The sequence below is a fragment of the Micrasema longulum genome, unplaced genomic scaffold (assembly GCF_059751315.1).
Source record: "Micrasema longulum isolate JH-2025_06_02 unplaced genomic scaffold, ASM5975131v1 h1tg001460l, whole genome shotgun sequence".
Classification (NCBI taxonomy): domain Eukaryota; kingdom Metazoa; phylum Arthropoda; class Insecta; order Trichoptera; family Brachycentridae; genus Micrasema; species Micrasema longulum.
Genome location: NW_028278646.1, coordinates 60,512 through 79,297, shown reverse-complemented (window position 1 = coordinate 79,297; position 18,786 = coordinate 60,512). Strand labels below are relative to the sequence as shown.

General features: G+C 34.7%; 2 protein-coding genes across 2 annotated transcripts; one reads left to right on the top strand and one right to left on the bottom strand.

Annotated features, from left to right (window-relative positions):
- The first annotated feature begins 57 nt into the window (after positions 1 to 57).
- On the top strand, positions 58 to 2,237 carry LOC148275327 (ADP-ribosylation factor-like protein 16). Its single transcript, XM_088235849.1, has 2 exons — positions 58 to 546; positions 2,013 to 2,237. The coding sequence occupies exons 1-2, from the start codon at positions 184 to 186 to the stop codon at positions 2,211 to 2,213; spliced, it is 564 nt and encodes a 187-aa protein (XP_088091975.1). The 5' UTR covers positions 58 to 183; the 3' UTR covers positions 2,214 to 2,237.
- Positions 2,238 to 4,194: 1,957 nt separating this feature from the next.
- On the bottom strand, positions 4,195 to 14,293 carry LOC148275326 (uncharacterized). Its single transcript, XM_088235847.1, has 6 exons — positions 14,038 to 14,293; positions 12,133 to 12,661; positions 10,202 to 10,370; positions 8,610 to 8,704; positions 6,544 to 6,722; positions 4,195 to 5,644 (listed from the first exon to the last, which is right to left on the bottom strand). Exons 1-6 carry the CDS (start codon positions 14,164 to 14,166, stop codon positions 5,435 to 5,437), a joined length of 1,311 nt encoding a protein of 436 aa, XP_088091973.1. The 5' UTR covers positions 14,167 to 14,293; the 3' UTR covers positions 4,195 to 5,434.
- Between the last annotated feature and the right edge of the window lie 4,493 nt (positions 14,294 to 18,786).

Below are 18,786 nucleotides of genomic sequence, written 5' to 3'. Positions count from 1 at the left end.
GGCGGTCGAAGAATGACTAAATATTAAATATAACTAAATATGCATTTTTAAGGACTCAGGGCATGTATATGCGTATTAATATGTCGATGACTACCACTTTATCAACCTTCTGAAAAAGTATTGATCAAACAAAATTGGTAAACAAGATGTATTCAAATACTAAAATGCTATATAAATTGAGCAATGATTGATGTAACTGGAGAAATTATAGAAAAACCAATAACAGTTTTATGCCTCGGGCCCCCGAACACAGGAAAAACTATGTTGCTAAAGAAACTGCAAAAAATTGATGTAATTGACAATACATACAATTCGGTTCCTACAATTGGAACAAACATCTTCAGGATTAATATGCCTGAAAAGGGAAAGAAATGCCACATGGACATTCGGGAGATTGGAGGAGAAATGTCCTCATTATGGAAGCATTATATAGACAATATAAGGAAAATTATTTTTGTCGTGGATACTTCTAATCTCTGCCAGATTTCAGCTGCCGGAGTTTATCTTTTCACATTGCTCGCTGAACCAAAATTGTTCAATTGCAAGGTAGGTAATATCATCATATTGTGGCATTTATTTTCAGTCACTATATAATTATTTAAGTAGGTACTTAAATAATGATTGAATTTTTAATTATTCTCATTTTTATTATTCTTTTATTATTATTTTATTTCTTATTGTTTTACTATTCTTATTATAATATGTGTAGAATTGAAATAGGAATAAAAAGATAAAAAAGGGGGAGAGATTGCGGAAGAGAGAAAGGAGTTGCGATTACGAGTCTAAAAAACGAGAAAAAACAAATCTAGGTTTCTATTTTTATTTATTTAACTTTTTGTACATAATGTTATTTGTACATTGGCGGCCTTATTAATTAATTTCTTCCAACCAACCAACAAAATAATAGTTTTTTTTTTAAATTCAAGTTACAGAACATATTCAATAGAAAATAAAGATTAAAAAGCTAAAGATATATAAAAATAGAAATAAACATATTTGTTTATAAATTACCTTAAATCAAAACTATTGCTCAATGGGAAAAGGGAAAAAAGAGGAAAGAGGAAAGGAGGAGAGATTAAGGAAGAGAAAGGAGATGTTTCTTCAGACGTGATTTAAACGGAGATAATGTAGTAACATTTTTGGTGGTGGATAGGTAATGATTCCACAGTGGAGCCGCATGGACACTATATGAGTTAGAGAAGAAAGAGGAATTGTGGATGGGTATTAAGAGATTGCCTTGAGAATTAGAACGAAAAGGTAAACCATGAACTGATAAGCGTTGAAAATTTTCACGCAGGTTTCTAGGAGCATTAGGACTATGCAGTTACTTACTCTTACTCTTTGGTTTAAAGTAATCATCATCATCATCATTCCCTTTCATTGGTACACCAATCGCAGCATATCTTGATCATTTTCGTTACATGAAAATAAGATGATTAGTCTTACGCTGCAGGTACCAGTCTGGGGACTATGAAATATTCTAGTTTAAAAACACCCTTTTAAATAGGAATTTCATATCAACCATATCGGAAATCGAACCTGAGACCTCTTGCTTGGTAGGCAAATGCGCTGACCATTACGCCACGAAGCCGAGGCCCTAGTAAGAGAAGAGAAAAAGTGTTATCGCACCCCAGACCCAAAATATTAAAATAACTTTCTTCAGAAGGCATTTTCAACATACTTAAATCTATATTTCACATTTTTTACTGTATTCAGTTAATTTACCAAATCCCTATCTGCACTTAGTGGTGCATAGGGCACTAAATTGATACACCAATGCGGCGTATATCAATTATCTGTTACAGGAAGGTAAGGTGATCAGCTTTACACAGGTGCCAGTTTATGGACATAACTCTCCCTTCCCGGTGTAGTGTATCTAGTACACATTGCATCTAATAACTTTAGTATCTGTATAAATATGTGGGGGTCGTAGTCCATTTATTGATGACACACATACGAGCAATGATTTGACATTAAATATAGAGCAAAAAAAATTTTTTTTCCCGCTTCAGTTCCTTCTGGTCCTGGCTAAGATGGATGTGGCGTACCGACAGATGAGGAATGAGGCGTTGCTGATGCTGCAGCTAAAGAGGTTGCAGAAGGAGGTCAGACAGAACATCAAAGTTCTAGAGACATCTGCCATCAATGGGGAAGGCTTGGAAGATCTCTACGAGTGGGTTACGGGCATCAAGAAGCCTGAGGAAATATATTGAAATAAAATGAAACATTCGACCAAATTTAATTTAAAGATTTATTTACTCCCACACCCGCCAAAATTAAAAAGCAGTTAGTTTGTTTTTCATTACTGGTATCCCCTCGGAGTAGTAGCGCAGTACTGCTATGGAGCCGCCAGCTTTTATTTCATTTACAGCAAAACAATGGGCAGTAGGTCAGGTCGAGAATCGCAAGCGCAGCGGCAAAATCGTCCGATAAACGTCTGTTGTTGATCCAAAAATTTGCGACACTTTTGGTTTGTGTTTTGTTTTGCTTTGTGAAAAGTTCCATTTTAGTTTGACAGCTGACTTCTAGCTGGCTGATCTATTATGAAGCAAATTCCTGTCATTTGTCCAAATGATATTCATAGTAATTTTTACACAACAATGAACACATCATGTTTCATCAACTTTTTATCATCATCATCGTTCCCTTTCTGCGCCTAATGGTGCATAGGGCACTGCATTGGTACACCAATCGCAGCGTATCTTGATCATTTTTGTTACATGAAGGTAAGATGATCAGTCTCACGCTTCAGGTACCAGTCCAGGGACTATGAAATATTTTTAGTGTAAAAACACCATTTTAAATAAATATTTCATATCAACCATGTCGGGAATCGAACCCGAGACCTCTTGCATGGTAGAAAACGCGCTGACCATTACACCACGAGGCCAACTTTTTATCAGTTTGAGGTAAACGATAAAAATACCAAAAATTTCCAAACAATTTCTGTAGTACATACAAAAAAAAACCAACCACCACGCCATTTCACCGTAGCGGTAAGCAGAGAGGATAGAACGCCATATCACTCTGTCATTGCATACATACCTACAGACCTCGCTTCCTCTAAATTCATACATTTTCTCGTATTTGTCTGATTTGGTCATGCCATTTGCATTGTATTTTTTTAGCTGTTCTTTCACTTAACATGTCGAAACTAACTCCTTTCCTTATTTTGCCCATAATGCTTATCTCAGCCTTACATAATTTATTGTGTATAATTTTTACCTCACATTTTCCTGAAATTGCATTTCAACAGCATTCAGCCTAATACATACAGATGTAAACAAATTACATCTGCAGGAATCGCACAAAAATGATCCCCAAAACCTTCTCCCCAAAACTTAAAAAGTATGACATGAATATGGTTTATACTCACTTGTTCAATTAATACGGCAACTTACAGAATCTTTTTAGTGCGGTTTTATATTATCTACACGAACTTGACTAATTAAATTTTTACAAATAATCAGCAAAACCTATCAATTGCGTTTTTAAATTAATTTGATAGAAAGTTTTCAAAACGTAAATCACTGGTTGGATTAAAAGTTCATTGCCAACGGATCCTCTTGACCTTTCTGGGCCCCGATTACAATGAAAAGTTAACAGAGTTATTTTCGACTGTCTATAGAGTAAGTCTTCTTAAAATTGACTGTAAAATTGAAATGTGTTTATTTGTGTGAAAATTGAAGTATCTTCGTCGATAACCTGTAATTTAACATATTTAGAAGAAAAAAAATATACGCATATTCTATTTTCCATACAGAAAATTTGATTTTACTTTATAGATAAAATTGACTTCCCATTATAATACGGGCCACTAAATTGAAGATCTGGCAATGTTTTTAGAAGTGACTTGACAGCAGTGGTGTAGTCGGGCCGGAGCGCACCGGAGCGGCGCTCCGGCACTTTTTATCTGAGCAGAGCGGCGCTCCGGCTCTGGTCAGGAACAAATATTACGTTTCAAAAAAATATCTACTTAAGTCTATTCAAACGATTCGAAATAAGAACAAACGTATTTATTGCCGATAACTGGCAAAAGTCAAAACATGTGTACTCCCCTCCCCCCTCCCACTTCACCGTAGTGGTGGCAGTACGCTCCGGTACCTATTTATTTAGGACTACACCACTGCTTGACAGGTACTCTCGAACCGGAAGTGGAACTTGAATTTAGGTACAAAAAATTAAAATGACATATTTTATGTAAAACTTCAATAACTTTTAATATTAAACAATATAAGGCAAGAGAACTTATAACTAATCAGTTACTATAAATAAATGGCAAATAAATTCAATCACATACATAATTTTTAAACACAAAAGGTACGAAACCTTCTTTCGTAAAAAAAACACTCACATAATGTCAATAAAATACTTAAGAATACATACCAACGTTAAAAAGGCTATGTCGGCTGTCAAATATCAAAACCTAGTACAGTGGAACCTCTGTCTATCGTTTTTGAAGGGGCCTATTGAAATAAACTGCGAATGCGGGCAAATAATGTTTGTAGGAATAAGAGGTCAACACACAAGGAAATAAGATTGGGTAAAGATTCCGCCCTCCTAATCCGGATTATTATTGCCAGATTAAAATTATAAAAAGGATATAAGTTTCAGATGTTAATAAATGTATTTAAATGAAAAAATAATATTAGAATACTGCGCGGAAATGAAAAAAATTAAACTTTATTGCGTTGGTAATAATCTGTCAACGACATTTTGCTGCTCAAACTCAAAAGGGCTACGTATCGAAAACCCCGAAATTTCATTATATTGCAAAAATGAGATTTAAATCTGTCGTATTTTTCTATAAGAAAAATACTTTCAGCGCTAACCCTCCCTGAAGGGGAAGATTCCCATAGACAGGTGTAAAATATATACATTTTAGATACATACGGAGCGATGAGCCTAAGTTGGCGGAAAAGAAGGGAGCTGTGATTCAATTTGATATTACCGAACTAAATTTTTCTTATATTTCATGGTAATTCAGAATGAGAATACCCACAGTACATTATTTACCTTAAATTCAAAAGTTTTTCTTTTCTTTTTATGATATGTACGTCTTGAATTTTAGTTTGTTACGTATATGTTATTTTGAAATAAATGAATTGAAGTTATTGTTTTAACTTTAGGATTCGTAGTGACCATTCGAATAGTTCTCTTTTCATCATCGTTTTCGATATCTGACTAATGAACTAAATTATCTATGTGTAAACTGTATGTAAATAATTTATAAGCTACTGTTCCGTTTCTATCACACAATAATAAATCAAGTGTTACAAAAGTAATGCTGATTCAATCAGAAAAGTCATACATATAAATAAAAATTTAGATCCAACACACTAGGAATGTATATTTCTTAAATAATACTTAAAAAATAGAACCACAGACAAAATAATCAATGAGATAAAACACAGATCTCGGATAAACAATCTGTCTATAAATCTATGGTTTCCACGGCTGACGGATCCATCTCTTTCTTGACATACGTCCTTCTCCGACCGGGTATCATGCGAGGAATCATGTCCAGAGATATGTTGTGGGCTTTGACTAGATGGTTTTTCCTCTTCCAATTATCTATGAAGGCCTTGGAACAGTAGTCGCATTTGTAAGGAAGTTCCCCGGTATGGATTCGGGTATGGCGCGACTGAAAAACAATCAAGTATTTAAATTATATAGGCAGGTATAACACAAAACATAATAGGTTGATGTTTAGACCGTTATACGAAGTGAATATTTTTAATTTACGCATTTTGTTGACATCACTATAACTTTTTGAAATTAAGTTTTTTAAATTCCTAATATGCTCATTAATTATATTGAGCTGAATTCTCTATTTTCGGTAAGGCAATTGGCGTACCGACATTTTCATTCCACGGAGACAGGTGTGATAAGAGTTCTGTCTGACATTATAATGGCGGTAGACTTTGGTAATCTGGTGTTGATGGTCTTTTAGACATGAGTGCTGCATTCGATACTGTAGACCATAATATTTTGCTTAAACGTCTGGAGAAAACTTATGGTATCCGTGATCAAGCACATATGTGGTTCAGTTCATATCTTCATGAAAGAGAATATGCAGCTGTGTTCCAGGGTAATAGCTCATCCAACTTTCAGGTGTCTACTGGAGTACCTCAAGGGTCAGTACTTGGACCACTCCTCTATCTCCTGTGTACTAAAGATATAGAGAACGTTACCAAAGAATGTGGATTGTGGTCTCACTGCTATGCGGAAGATACACAGATTTATTTTTATTGTAAACCAGGGGAGAGAAGTGTGCTTGTTAATTTGATTAATGGATGCATAGAGAAAATAGGAAACTGGATGGCTGAAAATAGACTAACATTAAATCCATCTAAAACGGAAGAACTATGGATGGCTTCAGCCAGACGACGGAATTCGATTCAGGATACGGCACTATCCGATGTAAGGCGTACCGCTTTACCCACCGTTAAGCTACTGGGAGTCTTCCTTAATTCTGACCATTCTCTTGACGCTCAAATTATTGTATTGGCACGCATTTACACCGTCAGACGGCATACTTACAAGACTGCTTCCATTGTTGAATCCCTTCTGGCACACTCCGCACACATGGGCCCTCTCGTTGGCGTGCGTCCTCTCGTGGCGCCTCATCCCGGACTGGACGGAGCAGCGAAAAGGGCACATAGAGCACGCATATGGCTTTTCCCCGGTATGAACTCGCATGTGCACCACCAAATTACCAACTGGAAATAATACAAAAAAAAAATTATTTAAACGATGTACAGAGGTTCTTTATTTCAAGTCCCGACTAGCTATGAATTTCTTGTGTTTAGGCAGAGCTTTTTTGTCACATGTATTTTTTCATTTAAAGATGCTAAAACAGTTAAAATCAATACTAATACAGTAGAACTCCAACTGTCCAAATCAATTTGGACCGGACTCCGTTCAGATAACCAATTTTTTTTCGAAAAAAGCCTATTTTTAAATTAATTACTGTGTATATTGAAAATGTAAGAAATAACTATTTTCAAATTGCGTTAGGCAGGACATTGGGTCGATGATGGCAGCGGAGGAACAATAGTCAACGGTGGCATCCTAAGCCCCAGTCAGCGAGAGGGGTTACTGTCTCGGCGTCAGGTGGCAACCGGCCATAAAACAGAAACCAGCAAAATCAGCAGTTGTGAGTTACCCACTAAAAACACATTTTTTTATCATATTTCAATAATGCTACAAATAGGCAAGACTCACGACATGGCTATTTGTAGCATTAATGAAGGAAGATTTAAATATATGTTTCTCTCTCTCTTCAATCCGTGCCTCATGTCTGAGGATGGTGATCACGCCTGACTCCAGGCACGGCTCATCTGTGGACAGTCTCCTTCCATCTGGAATGGTCTTGTGCTCTTCTGTAAGCATTTGTCAAGTGATAATTTAGATAATTCTGTAACCGAGCCGCTCCATCTTGCCCGTTGACGTCCACGCGACCTTGTCCCTTCGACACTTCCCAGGAGGATAGTTTTCTCCAAACTATCAGAGTTCCCCCTGAAAATGTTTCCAAAGAACTGCAAGATTTTTTACTCACACATGGATGTAAGTCTTTCTCTTATGCCTAGTTTCTAGAGCATAGATATGTGTTTCTAGAGGGTAACTATTAAATGAATGCTGATTTTGAATTTATTTATTTACACCTTTTATAAAAATACAACTTTACGTTCACTTTGCCCAGCTAACAAGGGTACATACCCCATTAGAAGCTAGGCAATTACATTCTAATATATGAAAAAAATTAACAAATTAATAGAGAGCACAGACAAATAAAATATAAACTTATTCGTATACACATTTTGATACATATACATACACACATACACATATATATATATATATATATATACACACATATATACATACACACATACATACACCCATGCGCATACACATACATACATTCATAAAAACATAGACAATTTACTTATGCGAAACTTCATGGTTGCCATCTATAAATATATTTTTTTAAATTATTCCTTACTTTTATGTTTTATTTTCGACATCCAGTAAGAATTCTTAATCCGTGGCATGCATCAACTTTTCTGACTCCCTACGACCAATGTCACGAAAGAGCGAGATCAACACCTTCCGCAACTTGACAACACTCCCATCTTTCCACGGTTCTGGCAAAAGGTTATGGACCTTTTTGCCTACGTAATAGTGTTGTCTCGATGCCAGAACAGTGTTGACCCCTTCACTTAGTATCAGATCCCTATTAGAGTATTTTGTATGATGGTTGTGGTTGACGCTTGGGTAAATGTCTCTATTTATGTGTGTAACCACTACCGTTCTCAATATATACTGTTAAATAATATTCAGTACTCTGAATTCTTTGAAGAGCAAGTCACTTGGATAACGAAATGTTTTTTTTTATTTTTATTTATCTAGTTGTAATAATTACGCCGCAACAGTATGTGTTCCAGAGAAATCTATTATGTTGAAATACAGAATACCATTGCAAACATATAAGTGATGTGTTGTAATAGGGAAAAAAAAGAGTAGATTGCACATTTTTCATTGTGGCAAATAAACATTTTTGTTATTATTTTATAATATGTGCATCTGTTCCGTTTATTACTGACCTTGTGCAAAACTAGCTCCGCAAAGATGGCAGAGATTCGGTTCATCTCCATGGTGAAGTCGGCTGTGGTTCACTAGCGCGCACTTCATATTAAAACTGAAACACACAACAACAATGTTAATTAATGGACAATCAAAATGCAAAATATACAAAGTAAAATGCCAAAAACCAGCAGGCAAACATGGTACTCATACACTTACACACCACGAACTAAAAACACTACATGCAACGTTTTCACACAATGTATCAGAAACATCGGCGATAAGGGCTAAGGGCAAACAACAAAAATGGGAACAAATCCAACACACACGGTATCACAAAAAAAAAACATATTGATAACAGTGACCGTGAAAACCTTCACACCTATTTAACAAAAATGGGTCATTAACAAATAATGAATTATACAGGAGAGCTAAAGATTAATAACTTTATTTAATTTATTTTCATTTATTGATTTAGATTCAGATTTATTCTAATATAATTTTATTCAAATTTTGCAAAATTCATTTATCAAATTGCTACTATATAAAGATGTATACCGCCAAAGACAATATTTCAATATCATTAATTTATAAATCTGTAAATAAATTATAAGTTAGGACTTTTTTTTTATTTTTAATAAAGGTGTTGCATATTTTTTGCCTTGCTTATTATGTACAAGGCTTATATTAACTACAAAAGGTATGTTCCTTCTAATTTTTTGACTATAGTGTGAGGATCTGGTGGTGGAAGTCGGCCTATTGACAGGCATAAGCAGATCTTCCATTCTACTTTGAGAGCGTTCGGCATTTTGTGTCCTATTTTTATTTATTTCAACAATATCAGTTGGGGCTCTACTTAGATGTCAGCATGTGTCGCACTCCGAGCATAAACACAAATTGGTACACGATTAAAACATCAGGTTTACTTTAATTTTAAGATTATTGAGTAAATATTTTTGAAAAGAAAATATGACATTGGCACACGTAACATCAAAATTTACTTATTATTTAGATCAGATTGAATCAGTAACACAAACATGTTGCCGTAATGTTTTATTAAAAGATTTTCGGTACGATGTTTGACATTCGGTAAAACTGTAAATTTCTAGTATTTTGTTGTGTATCTCTTAGATTAAACTGCTGCCTCGATTCTTCGAAACATCATGTCATAAGTGCGAGACAGAGATTATTTTCATAATGCCGTGCAATGTCGTACCATGCGCTTATTCACAGATACTACACAAGCGCAATGTATACATGTATTATTCGCGCCGGCTCTTCCTAACAGACCAGTATATAAAATAGGTTTTCAATTAATGTCAAATATATTTTTACTTACAACCACAGAAAAAATAAACAGAAAAAAAACGTCAGTGATATGTAAGCTCCTGACATCACTGCGACCTGCGAAGATCTATTGCGACGGGACCCCGGGAATAGTTCTCACCCAGGTCTATAAAGAGCCTAGCTACTGTGTGGAAGGCGAGAGTTTTCATTTTGCTAAATCTCCCCCTCCAAGCCCAGATCCGTTAAGTATCGGACTATCGGGTAGGGGGCGAGCTCTTTAACATCCTCAGGTTTATCCAGCAAAATATGTAAATAAATAATTTACCTCATCCCACACTTGTCACAGCTATACGGTCGTTCCTTGGTGTGGAGCCGTCGATGCGTGATAAGCTGTCCTCTCTGTTTGTACGTCTTGGCGCAAAGATCGCACGCAAACGGTCTCTCGTTGGTGTGGATTATCAGGTGCTGAGTTAAGTAGTGCGAGCGCGCAAAACCTGCGAGCAATTTAACGAAACACAATTAAAAGATATGGTTGCAGACGAATGAGGAAATTCAAGTTTTTCTTAATAATTTTCATGTATCGTATTATCAGCACTATGATTTATAAAGTTTGGTAATTTTGAAATTACTCCGCGTTAATTCATAAAACTTCAATTTTGTATAAAACTTTAAGATTCAGTATAATTCCTTAGAATTTGTCCATGTACTAGTAAATTTCTCGAACCGAACAATTTGGGTAGGTAGGAAGAAATTGCTTTAAGGCAATATGCCCGCCCTTATATGTACATATTTATATATTGTTTATGTATATAAAGTGTTAAATAAAATAAATAAATAAGATTTATATTTCCTCAATTCTTCCATCTGTTGATTTTTGTGAAGTTAAAGAGCTGAAATCTTTTTAGCTGTGGGTGAGATTTATCTGACTTAATTATTTTATCGGGAAAACTGAAAACATCAAAAAATATATTTACTCCTTTTTGCCTAGTAGGTGAAATGATTCTGTCGGATGAATCTCACCCACACAAATAAAGGTTTTCAAAATTTAAGAAATACGGATGTTCAAACATATGCAGAATGTTTAATGAGTAAAGTGGGCACGTAAACCAGCCAGTGACATGTCATAAGCCCTGTTAATGCCTAGACTTCCATATTTCCATCTCTGTTGTAATGTGTTTTAATAAGAAGGTGAGATATTAAAATGTACAAGTAGTAATTATATCATTTTTGTGAGAATCACCTCGAGGCATGCTGCGCTGCCGTATGTCAAAACCATTTTTTGAAGACACATTACCCCAGCAGTGCTATTTTGAATGCTTTCTGGGGGGGTAGAAAAAGCGCTGCTAGCACATAATTAGTATGTAAATTGTGATTCTGAACGCTCTCTAGAGACTAGAAAAAGCATTATGTACCCAGCGAGAGAGCGTTCAGAATCGCACAGCATATAATAGACGTTATGATTTCAATCACTGTTATTTACTTAAAGTAAAAACTCGCTCCCACTTATAGAGATGCCCTTGAGACGACAATAGCGTTCCACATTTTTGGTTTGGTTTTGGTTTAATAAAAAATGTGTAACGGACGGTTTCGGTTTGGGATTCTCGACCTGAGTACCTACGGCCCATTGTATTGCTGTAAACTGTAGCTAACTTCGTGATTGATAATCACTGAATGGTTTTTGTCAATATGGGTGACTCTACAAGCGGGTGGTGTATTATTAAATACACTGAGGATATTATCAATGGATTTTAATGAATAATCTAAACGAATTTCAGAATAAATTACAATGAGGATCTTCAGACCTACGGGAAATTGGATACAAAAAAATATTTCTTGCGCGCGGTAAAATTTAGAGCATTAAATTGTACAGCAAATGTACGAAAAAAATAATAAAAAATATTTTACTAAAAATGCACTACTTTGAACAACATCACTGGTTCATATGAACCAACAAATGATAAAAAGAGCTGAGAAAGGATATCCGGTTTGCTTACCCTAAACGAACCAATCAGGAGAACTGACAGAGAAGAACCTCTGACGTCACACGCGGAGTTATTTCAGAAATAAAAACTTTAAAAAATCATAGAGCTGATAAATACAATATATGAAGAAAAAAAAAAGCAGTGAACTTCCTTATTGTAAAATGTGTTCCTCGGCACGGGTTTTTTTCAGCGGGGAATACATTGTAAATTTAATTATACAATGTATTCTTGCGAAGTATCAAAATAAATAATTAAAAATAAGAAAATAATTTACCTTTGTTGCAGTGATGGCAGATATATTTCCTATACTCTTCGTGCTGCTCAGTGAGATGCAAGTTCAATTCTCTCTTTCCGACAATTACACCCTCACACACGGGACAAACATACTCCTTCTTCAGCTTCAGTGTCCTTTTTAACTTTAACTTCTTTTTAAGTCTCAATTTGTCTTTGGACTTCAACTTTCTGAGTTTGTGCTTGGTTTTCTTCTTATGCTCTTGTTCGAAATTCTCATCATTATCACAGAAATCTCCTTCCTCTTTTGCGAGCTCGAAATCAAAGGGTATATCATTGTCTATGTTTTCGTCGGCGAACAGATTCTCTTCTTTGATTGTGTCTAAGGATTCCTCTTGCTTTATGTCTTTAGTACTCTGTTGTAGAATGCTTTCCAAGTCTTTATTTTGCGCCAGGTAGAACCGAAGATTTGTGTCGCTTGATTTGCAGACATTTATGAAACTGTAACAATTTTTTATGTTCTCTATACATTGAAGGCACACGCCTATAGGAAGACCGTCATCTTCAGTTACCTGTGAGTAAAAATTACATTTACATTTAAGACCAAGTGGACACCTGTAGAGATGACTGTAGGCGTCAGGATAGTTCAGTGTTTACCACCTGCAGGGGGGGGGCCCGAGGAAGGCAAAAATAAAAAAGTAAGGGATGAAAATGGCATCCTTAGGGGAGGTGGGGTTGCATATTCAAAAAGTTAGAAAAACACTGGTATAATTTAACCAACCATTCTGCGAGACTAGATAAACCCCGTCACCTAGACTCGTTAATGAGGAAGTTCAGTGCTATGGGAAATTCGTGTAAAATATGTAATGTACTCGCACATTTGTACTCTACAAAAATTTAGAGAATTTTATTATACAGCTAAGTTTTTTAAAAGAAGGAAAATTTCGAATTTCGTTTAAGTGGCCACTTTACCCACTGTGTAACATTCACCATTCTACCTATGTTTAAACATCCACATTTCCTCAACTCTTCCATCTGATGACTTTTGCGAAGTAAAAGAGCTGAAACTAAATAACTCCCTAGGGAGGTAATCCAGCCTGTCTGCAAACATTTGGACATACGTCGAGATCCGTGAACTGTGTAAGGCTGATACCCGTATGCAGAGACAAACCTTGAGGTGAGGAGAGTACATTCTATTGTCTTCACCTTCGGGTTATTCTCTGCATTTGAAATTAGAATGTACTTTTCTCAACTTAAGTTTTGTCTCTGCATACGGGTATTAGACATGCATTATCGACAGAATCAAGAAAGGGGTGCTGCGTTGGTTTGGACATGTAGAACAAATGGACAGCAAAAGGACGGCTAAAAGGATCTATGATGTGAATGTTGATGGATGCAGAAAACGAGGAAGACCGAGAAAGACATGGTACGATCGAGTCCATCAAATACTTAAAGATGGACATGCAAGGGTAGGAATAAATGGCGTGCATGCATGGAAGATGTATGAATGTAGAGGAAGCGAGGTCTGTATGAAAAGACAGAGTGATATGACGTTCTATCCTCTCTGCCTGCCTACCCCTACGGAGAAACGGCGTGATGGTTTGATTGTTTGTTGTTTTAAAATATTGTTGAAAAAAAATAACAAATGGCATCAACAGAAGATTTGTTGTTTTCTGTAAATTTTACAGAATATTTTGAAAGAAAACAAAAAATCGGTAACGCGATTCAAATTTCAATTAATAAATAAATAATAAATCGTAGACAATACGTCTTTTACAGTGTTTCGATATTCTTGTTTACTTAACCTAATAAACGCAGATAAACTCATTTTCGTAACATTATCTTTTGCCCGTACCTAAATACTATTATATCTTCCGTAAATGTATTGCAGAAATGATTTCACAAATATGTTTACACCTATTTAAGAATTGTACAGTTTATTACGTACCTTGATTGATGTGCAAAATGTAAACATTTCAACAATCTTGTCAGTCATTCTGAGAAACTCTGAAGTATTCAAGGAATCGTTGGCATTCAACATGCAGGCACGACAAACTTTATACAATTTGACTTCCATTATTATATAAAATTGTTTTATGTAATATTAAAATTAGGCTTTAACTTTCCAAAAGTGACAGCTATCATTTTGATGACTATAAATTCCGGCAAAGACAACACACAATAGAAGACAGCAGATATTACCTATAGACAATTTATCTGCACCATAAGCAAAAATATTTTTTTTCTTAAATTTAAAACATAAGCCCCATACACACATCCGCAAATATTTGCTCATATTTCGATTATTTAATGATGATTTTCGTAATCTTATAATTATTTCAGTGTTTTCAAAGAAACATACAGGTAGAAATATATAATTCCTTTTGTATTTTTTTTTATAATTTCAAAAATACGCTTCCAATTTCGATGTAACTTGTGAAATTACTTCATAGTGTAGCTTGCCAAGGAAACATTATTATAATTGGGGGGGGAGGGGGAGGGCAACTCTGCATTGACAACTCTGTGTAAATATAAAAGAATTATAGAGTTTCATTTTGAATCTTTCAGTGTGCAAAAATAAAGCGTTTTTCTGAAACTTGTCATTTTTGAAGTCGGTGAACACTTTAACTCAAAATCTAATTTACCGATTCTTTTGAAATTTTGTGCAAATATGGGCGTCCCCTCGCCCCAAGAAGTCCGGAATGAGCAGATCCAAAATCAAGACGATGCTCATTGCCTTTATTCCCAGATATTTGATGTAGTCAAATGGTTTTAAAATCTGGCACGAACAATTAATATCAAAGGACTGGTCCATTACGAGTTTGTACCACCTGGTAAAACTGTGAAAGCTAAATTCTACGTCAAAGTGCTAAAAAGACTGAAACACACATGTTGAATCCTGCATTTCAGTCTTTTTATGACATGTTGAATGCCCGGTCGGACATCGCAGACGACTGGAAGTTGCATCACGACAACGCGCTGGCCCACAGCGCCTTCCCTGTCACCAACTACCTGGCCAAAGCGGGGGTTCCAATGATTCCCCAGCCCCCCTACAGTTCGGACCTGGCTCCCCGCGACTTATTTTTGTTTTCACGCCTGAAAGGACCCGTGAAAGGAAAGCATTTCGAAACTATCAAGGTAATCCAAGCAGCTGGTACCGTGGCGCATTCGATGCCTGGAAAAATTGCTGGAGTCGATGCATCAACGCAGGAGGAGCCTATTTTGAAGAATTTTACTGTGTTGTAACGAAAAGTTCAATAACTTCTTTGTAATCGACTCACTGGCATCACTTTCCGGACACACCATGTATATTTATATTTTTTAAAACCTGGAAAAAAAAGCCTTTATATAACTGTTTCAATTTAAGTAAATGTCACATTTTTCGCACATCTGTCTTTGTTCTACGATCCCGGCTAAATGTTTGACTACAAAGCAACAGAAGTGTCAACATGGGAAATACAAAACATAAGTAATTACGAAGGTACATAGGAAAATGAATAACTTCTCTGCAAGTGTCTTTACTAAATTTTTATTTAGGCAAAATAATGTACAAAAAAGTAATTAATTATTAATACACCAGCCGATGTCAATGATGGAAACAAACATTATTTAAAGTACATTACAAACACACTTTTAGATAATAAGACCAATAAAACATGTTTTTATTATTCTATTTTATGTACTCAATAAAAACTATGATATAAAAGCGATAATAACCAACAGAAATGTCTTAAAAATCTATAGTTAGATCATGCAGTCATTTTAATACGATAATGTACAAAACTTATACTAGAGGTAATACTTATTAATAGAGACTGGATTATATGCAAGTAAAGTGTGAAAATATGCAACATAAAATATAAAAAATGTATTATTGCTATTTATTAATTAGGAAAAATTTAAACAATCTGTTTTATTAATGTTAACACTATTTATATTGTATTTTTCTAAATTTTCTGTTGTGCGATTGAGCCTTCTATCAGTCAAAACATTTTTATAAATAATTGAGAATGAACGTTCCATGTTCACCGAGGTTACCAGGCAGTGCTTGAAGAAACATTTTTACTTTGCGGTATGTGTGGCATTTTATATCAAAACACATACCAGTCTGACAATGTTGCGAGAGACATAAAACCAGTAATTGGTCTATCAAATCAAGTGGATTAAAATGTCAAATTATCATTCATTAAAATAGGAAAAATCTCCACTACGCATTTTCACCAATTTTAATGTTATCTATTATATTATCACTAAAAAAACATATTTATAATTCATCATTATCATCATCATTCCCTTTGCGCATCAAATGGTGCACAGGGTACTGCATTGGTACACCAATCGCTGCGTATCTTGATCATTTTTGTTACATGAAGGTAAGACGATCAGTCTTACGCTTCAGGTACCAGTCCAGGGACTATAACACCCTCCTAAATAAATATTTCATATCAACCATGTCGGGAATCAACCCGAGACCTCTCGCATGGTAGGCAAAATGCGCTGACCATTACACCGAGAGGCCGACAATTTCTAATTAGTTATTTAAAATTAAATAAAAAAAAAACATATAAAATGCTGATTTTAATCGACCATCTTCTAAGATGTATTGCGTATAAATGCAAAGAACGACTACATATTTTGTGGATAGAAAGGAATCCAATTACATACTAATAGGAACTTGTTGATCTAGAATTTATTTGAATAAATTGAAACACAAGACACAAACATTACATTGTAAATTCAATAGAGAAATTGAAATACATTATGAAAACATAATCTGCCCATATCGATCGTCTAGTTCATTAGACACAGGCCCAAAAAACGATATGTTAAGTATAGTGGAAATTCAATATTTGTATTTTTTGTTAAAATCAGACATGTGTGAAATAGAGGTCCAGATCCAGACGAAGATCTTGGAGGGACCGTGCAGAGAATAAGCAGCGACAGACTTGCGTACACTGCAGCCGATGATATCCCATCTGGACAATGTCCGACTGGAAGACCACCTGAGAGGAACAGTTGGACCTCATCGTCTCGGGAGAACAACTAGTTTTCTGTAACACGGATCTTAGAATCTCTTAAAAGATGAAAAAGAAGATAATCAAGAACTGATTTGAGTCTACTAATTTTTTATTTAATTTTTTACAAAAAATCGGACAATTACTTCGCCTTGTTAGGGCATTTTTAAATTATTATGAAGATTAATAATTGAACTTTATGGCCTTATATCGTCGATGGCAATTCCTTACTGCATAACTCAAATTTGACCACTTTAAAGGTGAGGGATTAAAACATTTTTTTTTTTTGTATTCAGCCAAACAATAGATTTTTCTTTTAACATTTGGGTAAATCTTACTTTTATTTACCTAAACGTTAAAAAAAACCTTTTAATCTCGCTCCTATAAAGTGATATTTTTTCTAGTTGGATAGATTTTCGTTTTAAAATGTAAAAATAAAAGACGTTGATACAGTGTTACACAATGTTACATTCATTTTATATGTAATCATAATAGAGATAAAAAAGATGGAATCTTTTACAAAGAAATCATTCTATCGATATAAATATATGTATGGATAAACCACAGGAGTCACATTGGACAAAATCTTCAGGAAACAAGGTTTTGTGTTGTGTGATTTCCAAAACATCGTACCTTTTGAACCAAATGAGATAATTTCAACCTTTTAAGAACTTGCAATACAAAATAATATGTTCCTATATAATAGATATAAAGATAATTTCAATCTATAAAATCTATCAAAGTAAAATAATTATTATTTTGATAATAATATTACACATTAAAATAGTGTATCTGGGACTGACAACTGATGTTTTTTACATTAAAACAAAGTGGACTTCAGATTTTTATTTCAATTTAAAAATTTTTTTTTGCTACGAAAGTGGACTTTGGTGTTTTTTTCACATATCGCACCTTTAGAACAAAAACCTTTTGGGAAACTGCAAAAGAAGAATGTAAATTGCGACACCTTCGTATTCTTTCGTCGATTGTTTAGTATTTTTCGAAGGAAGCACCAAATTTTGAGTTGAAAATTATACCGAAAGCATTCAGCTATGAATCTATGAAAAAAAAAAGTAATAAAAATAAATTATTATAAGTTTAAACAAGACATTTATTTAATGAGTCATTATTAGATTAAAAAAACGACCAACAAACAAATTCACTTTGATAAATAAGATAATGACATAATAAACACATGTTTTTATTTATTCAAGAAATGACATAAACTTAAATAAGTCACTAAGATTATCGGTAAGTCGGAATGAAACAATCACAAAGCTAAATCGGTCGTTTTAATATTTTAAAAATAAAGTAAAGTTGCCTTTTGTATTGGAATAAAATCAACTCAACCGGCCTTCGGTCACTATATGTTTGTCTGCGTTGCGTCCTTCACACAGCAATATAAACACAACACTAATAGGGTCGATTCCGTACTGACACGGAACTTAAATTTTCTGAGTAACCAAGAGACCGATGTAACGGTTTTGTCATATTCCCACCCGAATGTTGCATTTTTTTAAATGTAGAAAGATGGATAATGTTCATTGAAGTCGTTTTATGATCTTAAGTCATTTTAAGGTTTTTTTGAGTTAAGTCGTTTTCTTTCTAAAGATGCGATAAAAATATATTATTGCGATAATTCCTGCATTTTTAACTTGAAAAAGGCAAAAGCTGGACTCTCA

What these genes read in the sequence shown, in the direction of transcription:
- LOC148275326 (XM_088235847.1), bottom strand. Translation starts at nt 14,166, where the DNA reads ATGGAAGTCAAATTGTATAAAGTTTGTCGTGCCTGCATGTTGAATGCC. An exon ending in TGTGACAAGTGTGGGATGAG is followed by an intron (nt 8,705 to 10,201) that starts GTAAATTATTTA and finishes TGTGTGTTTCAG; the next exon opens with TTTTAATATGAAGTGCGCGC. An exon ending in TCAACAATGGAAGCAGTCTT is followed by an intron (nt 5,645 to 6,543) that starts GTAAGTATGCCG and finishes ATTGTTTTTCAG; the next exon opens with TCGCGCCATACCCGAATCCA.
- LOC148275327 (XM_088235849.1), top strand. Translation starts at nt 184, where the DNA reads ATGATTGATGTAACTGGAGAAATTATAGAAAAACCAATAACAGTTTTA. An exon ending in CAAAATTGTTCAATTGCAAG is followed by an intron (nt 547 to 2,012) that starts GTAGGTAATATC and finishes TTCCCGCTTCAG; the next exon opens with TTCCTTCTGGTCCTGGCTAA.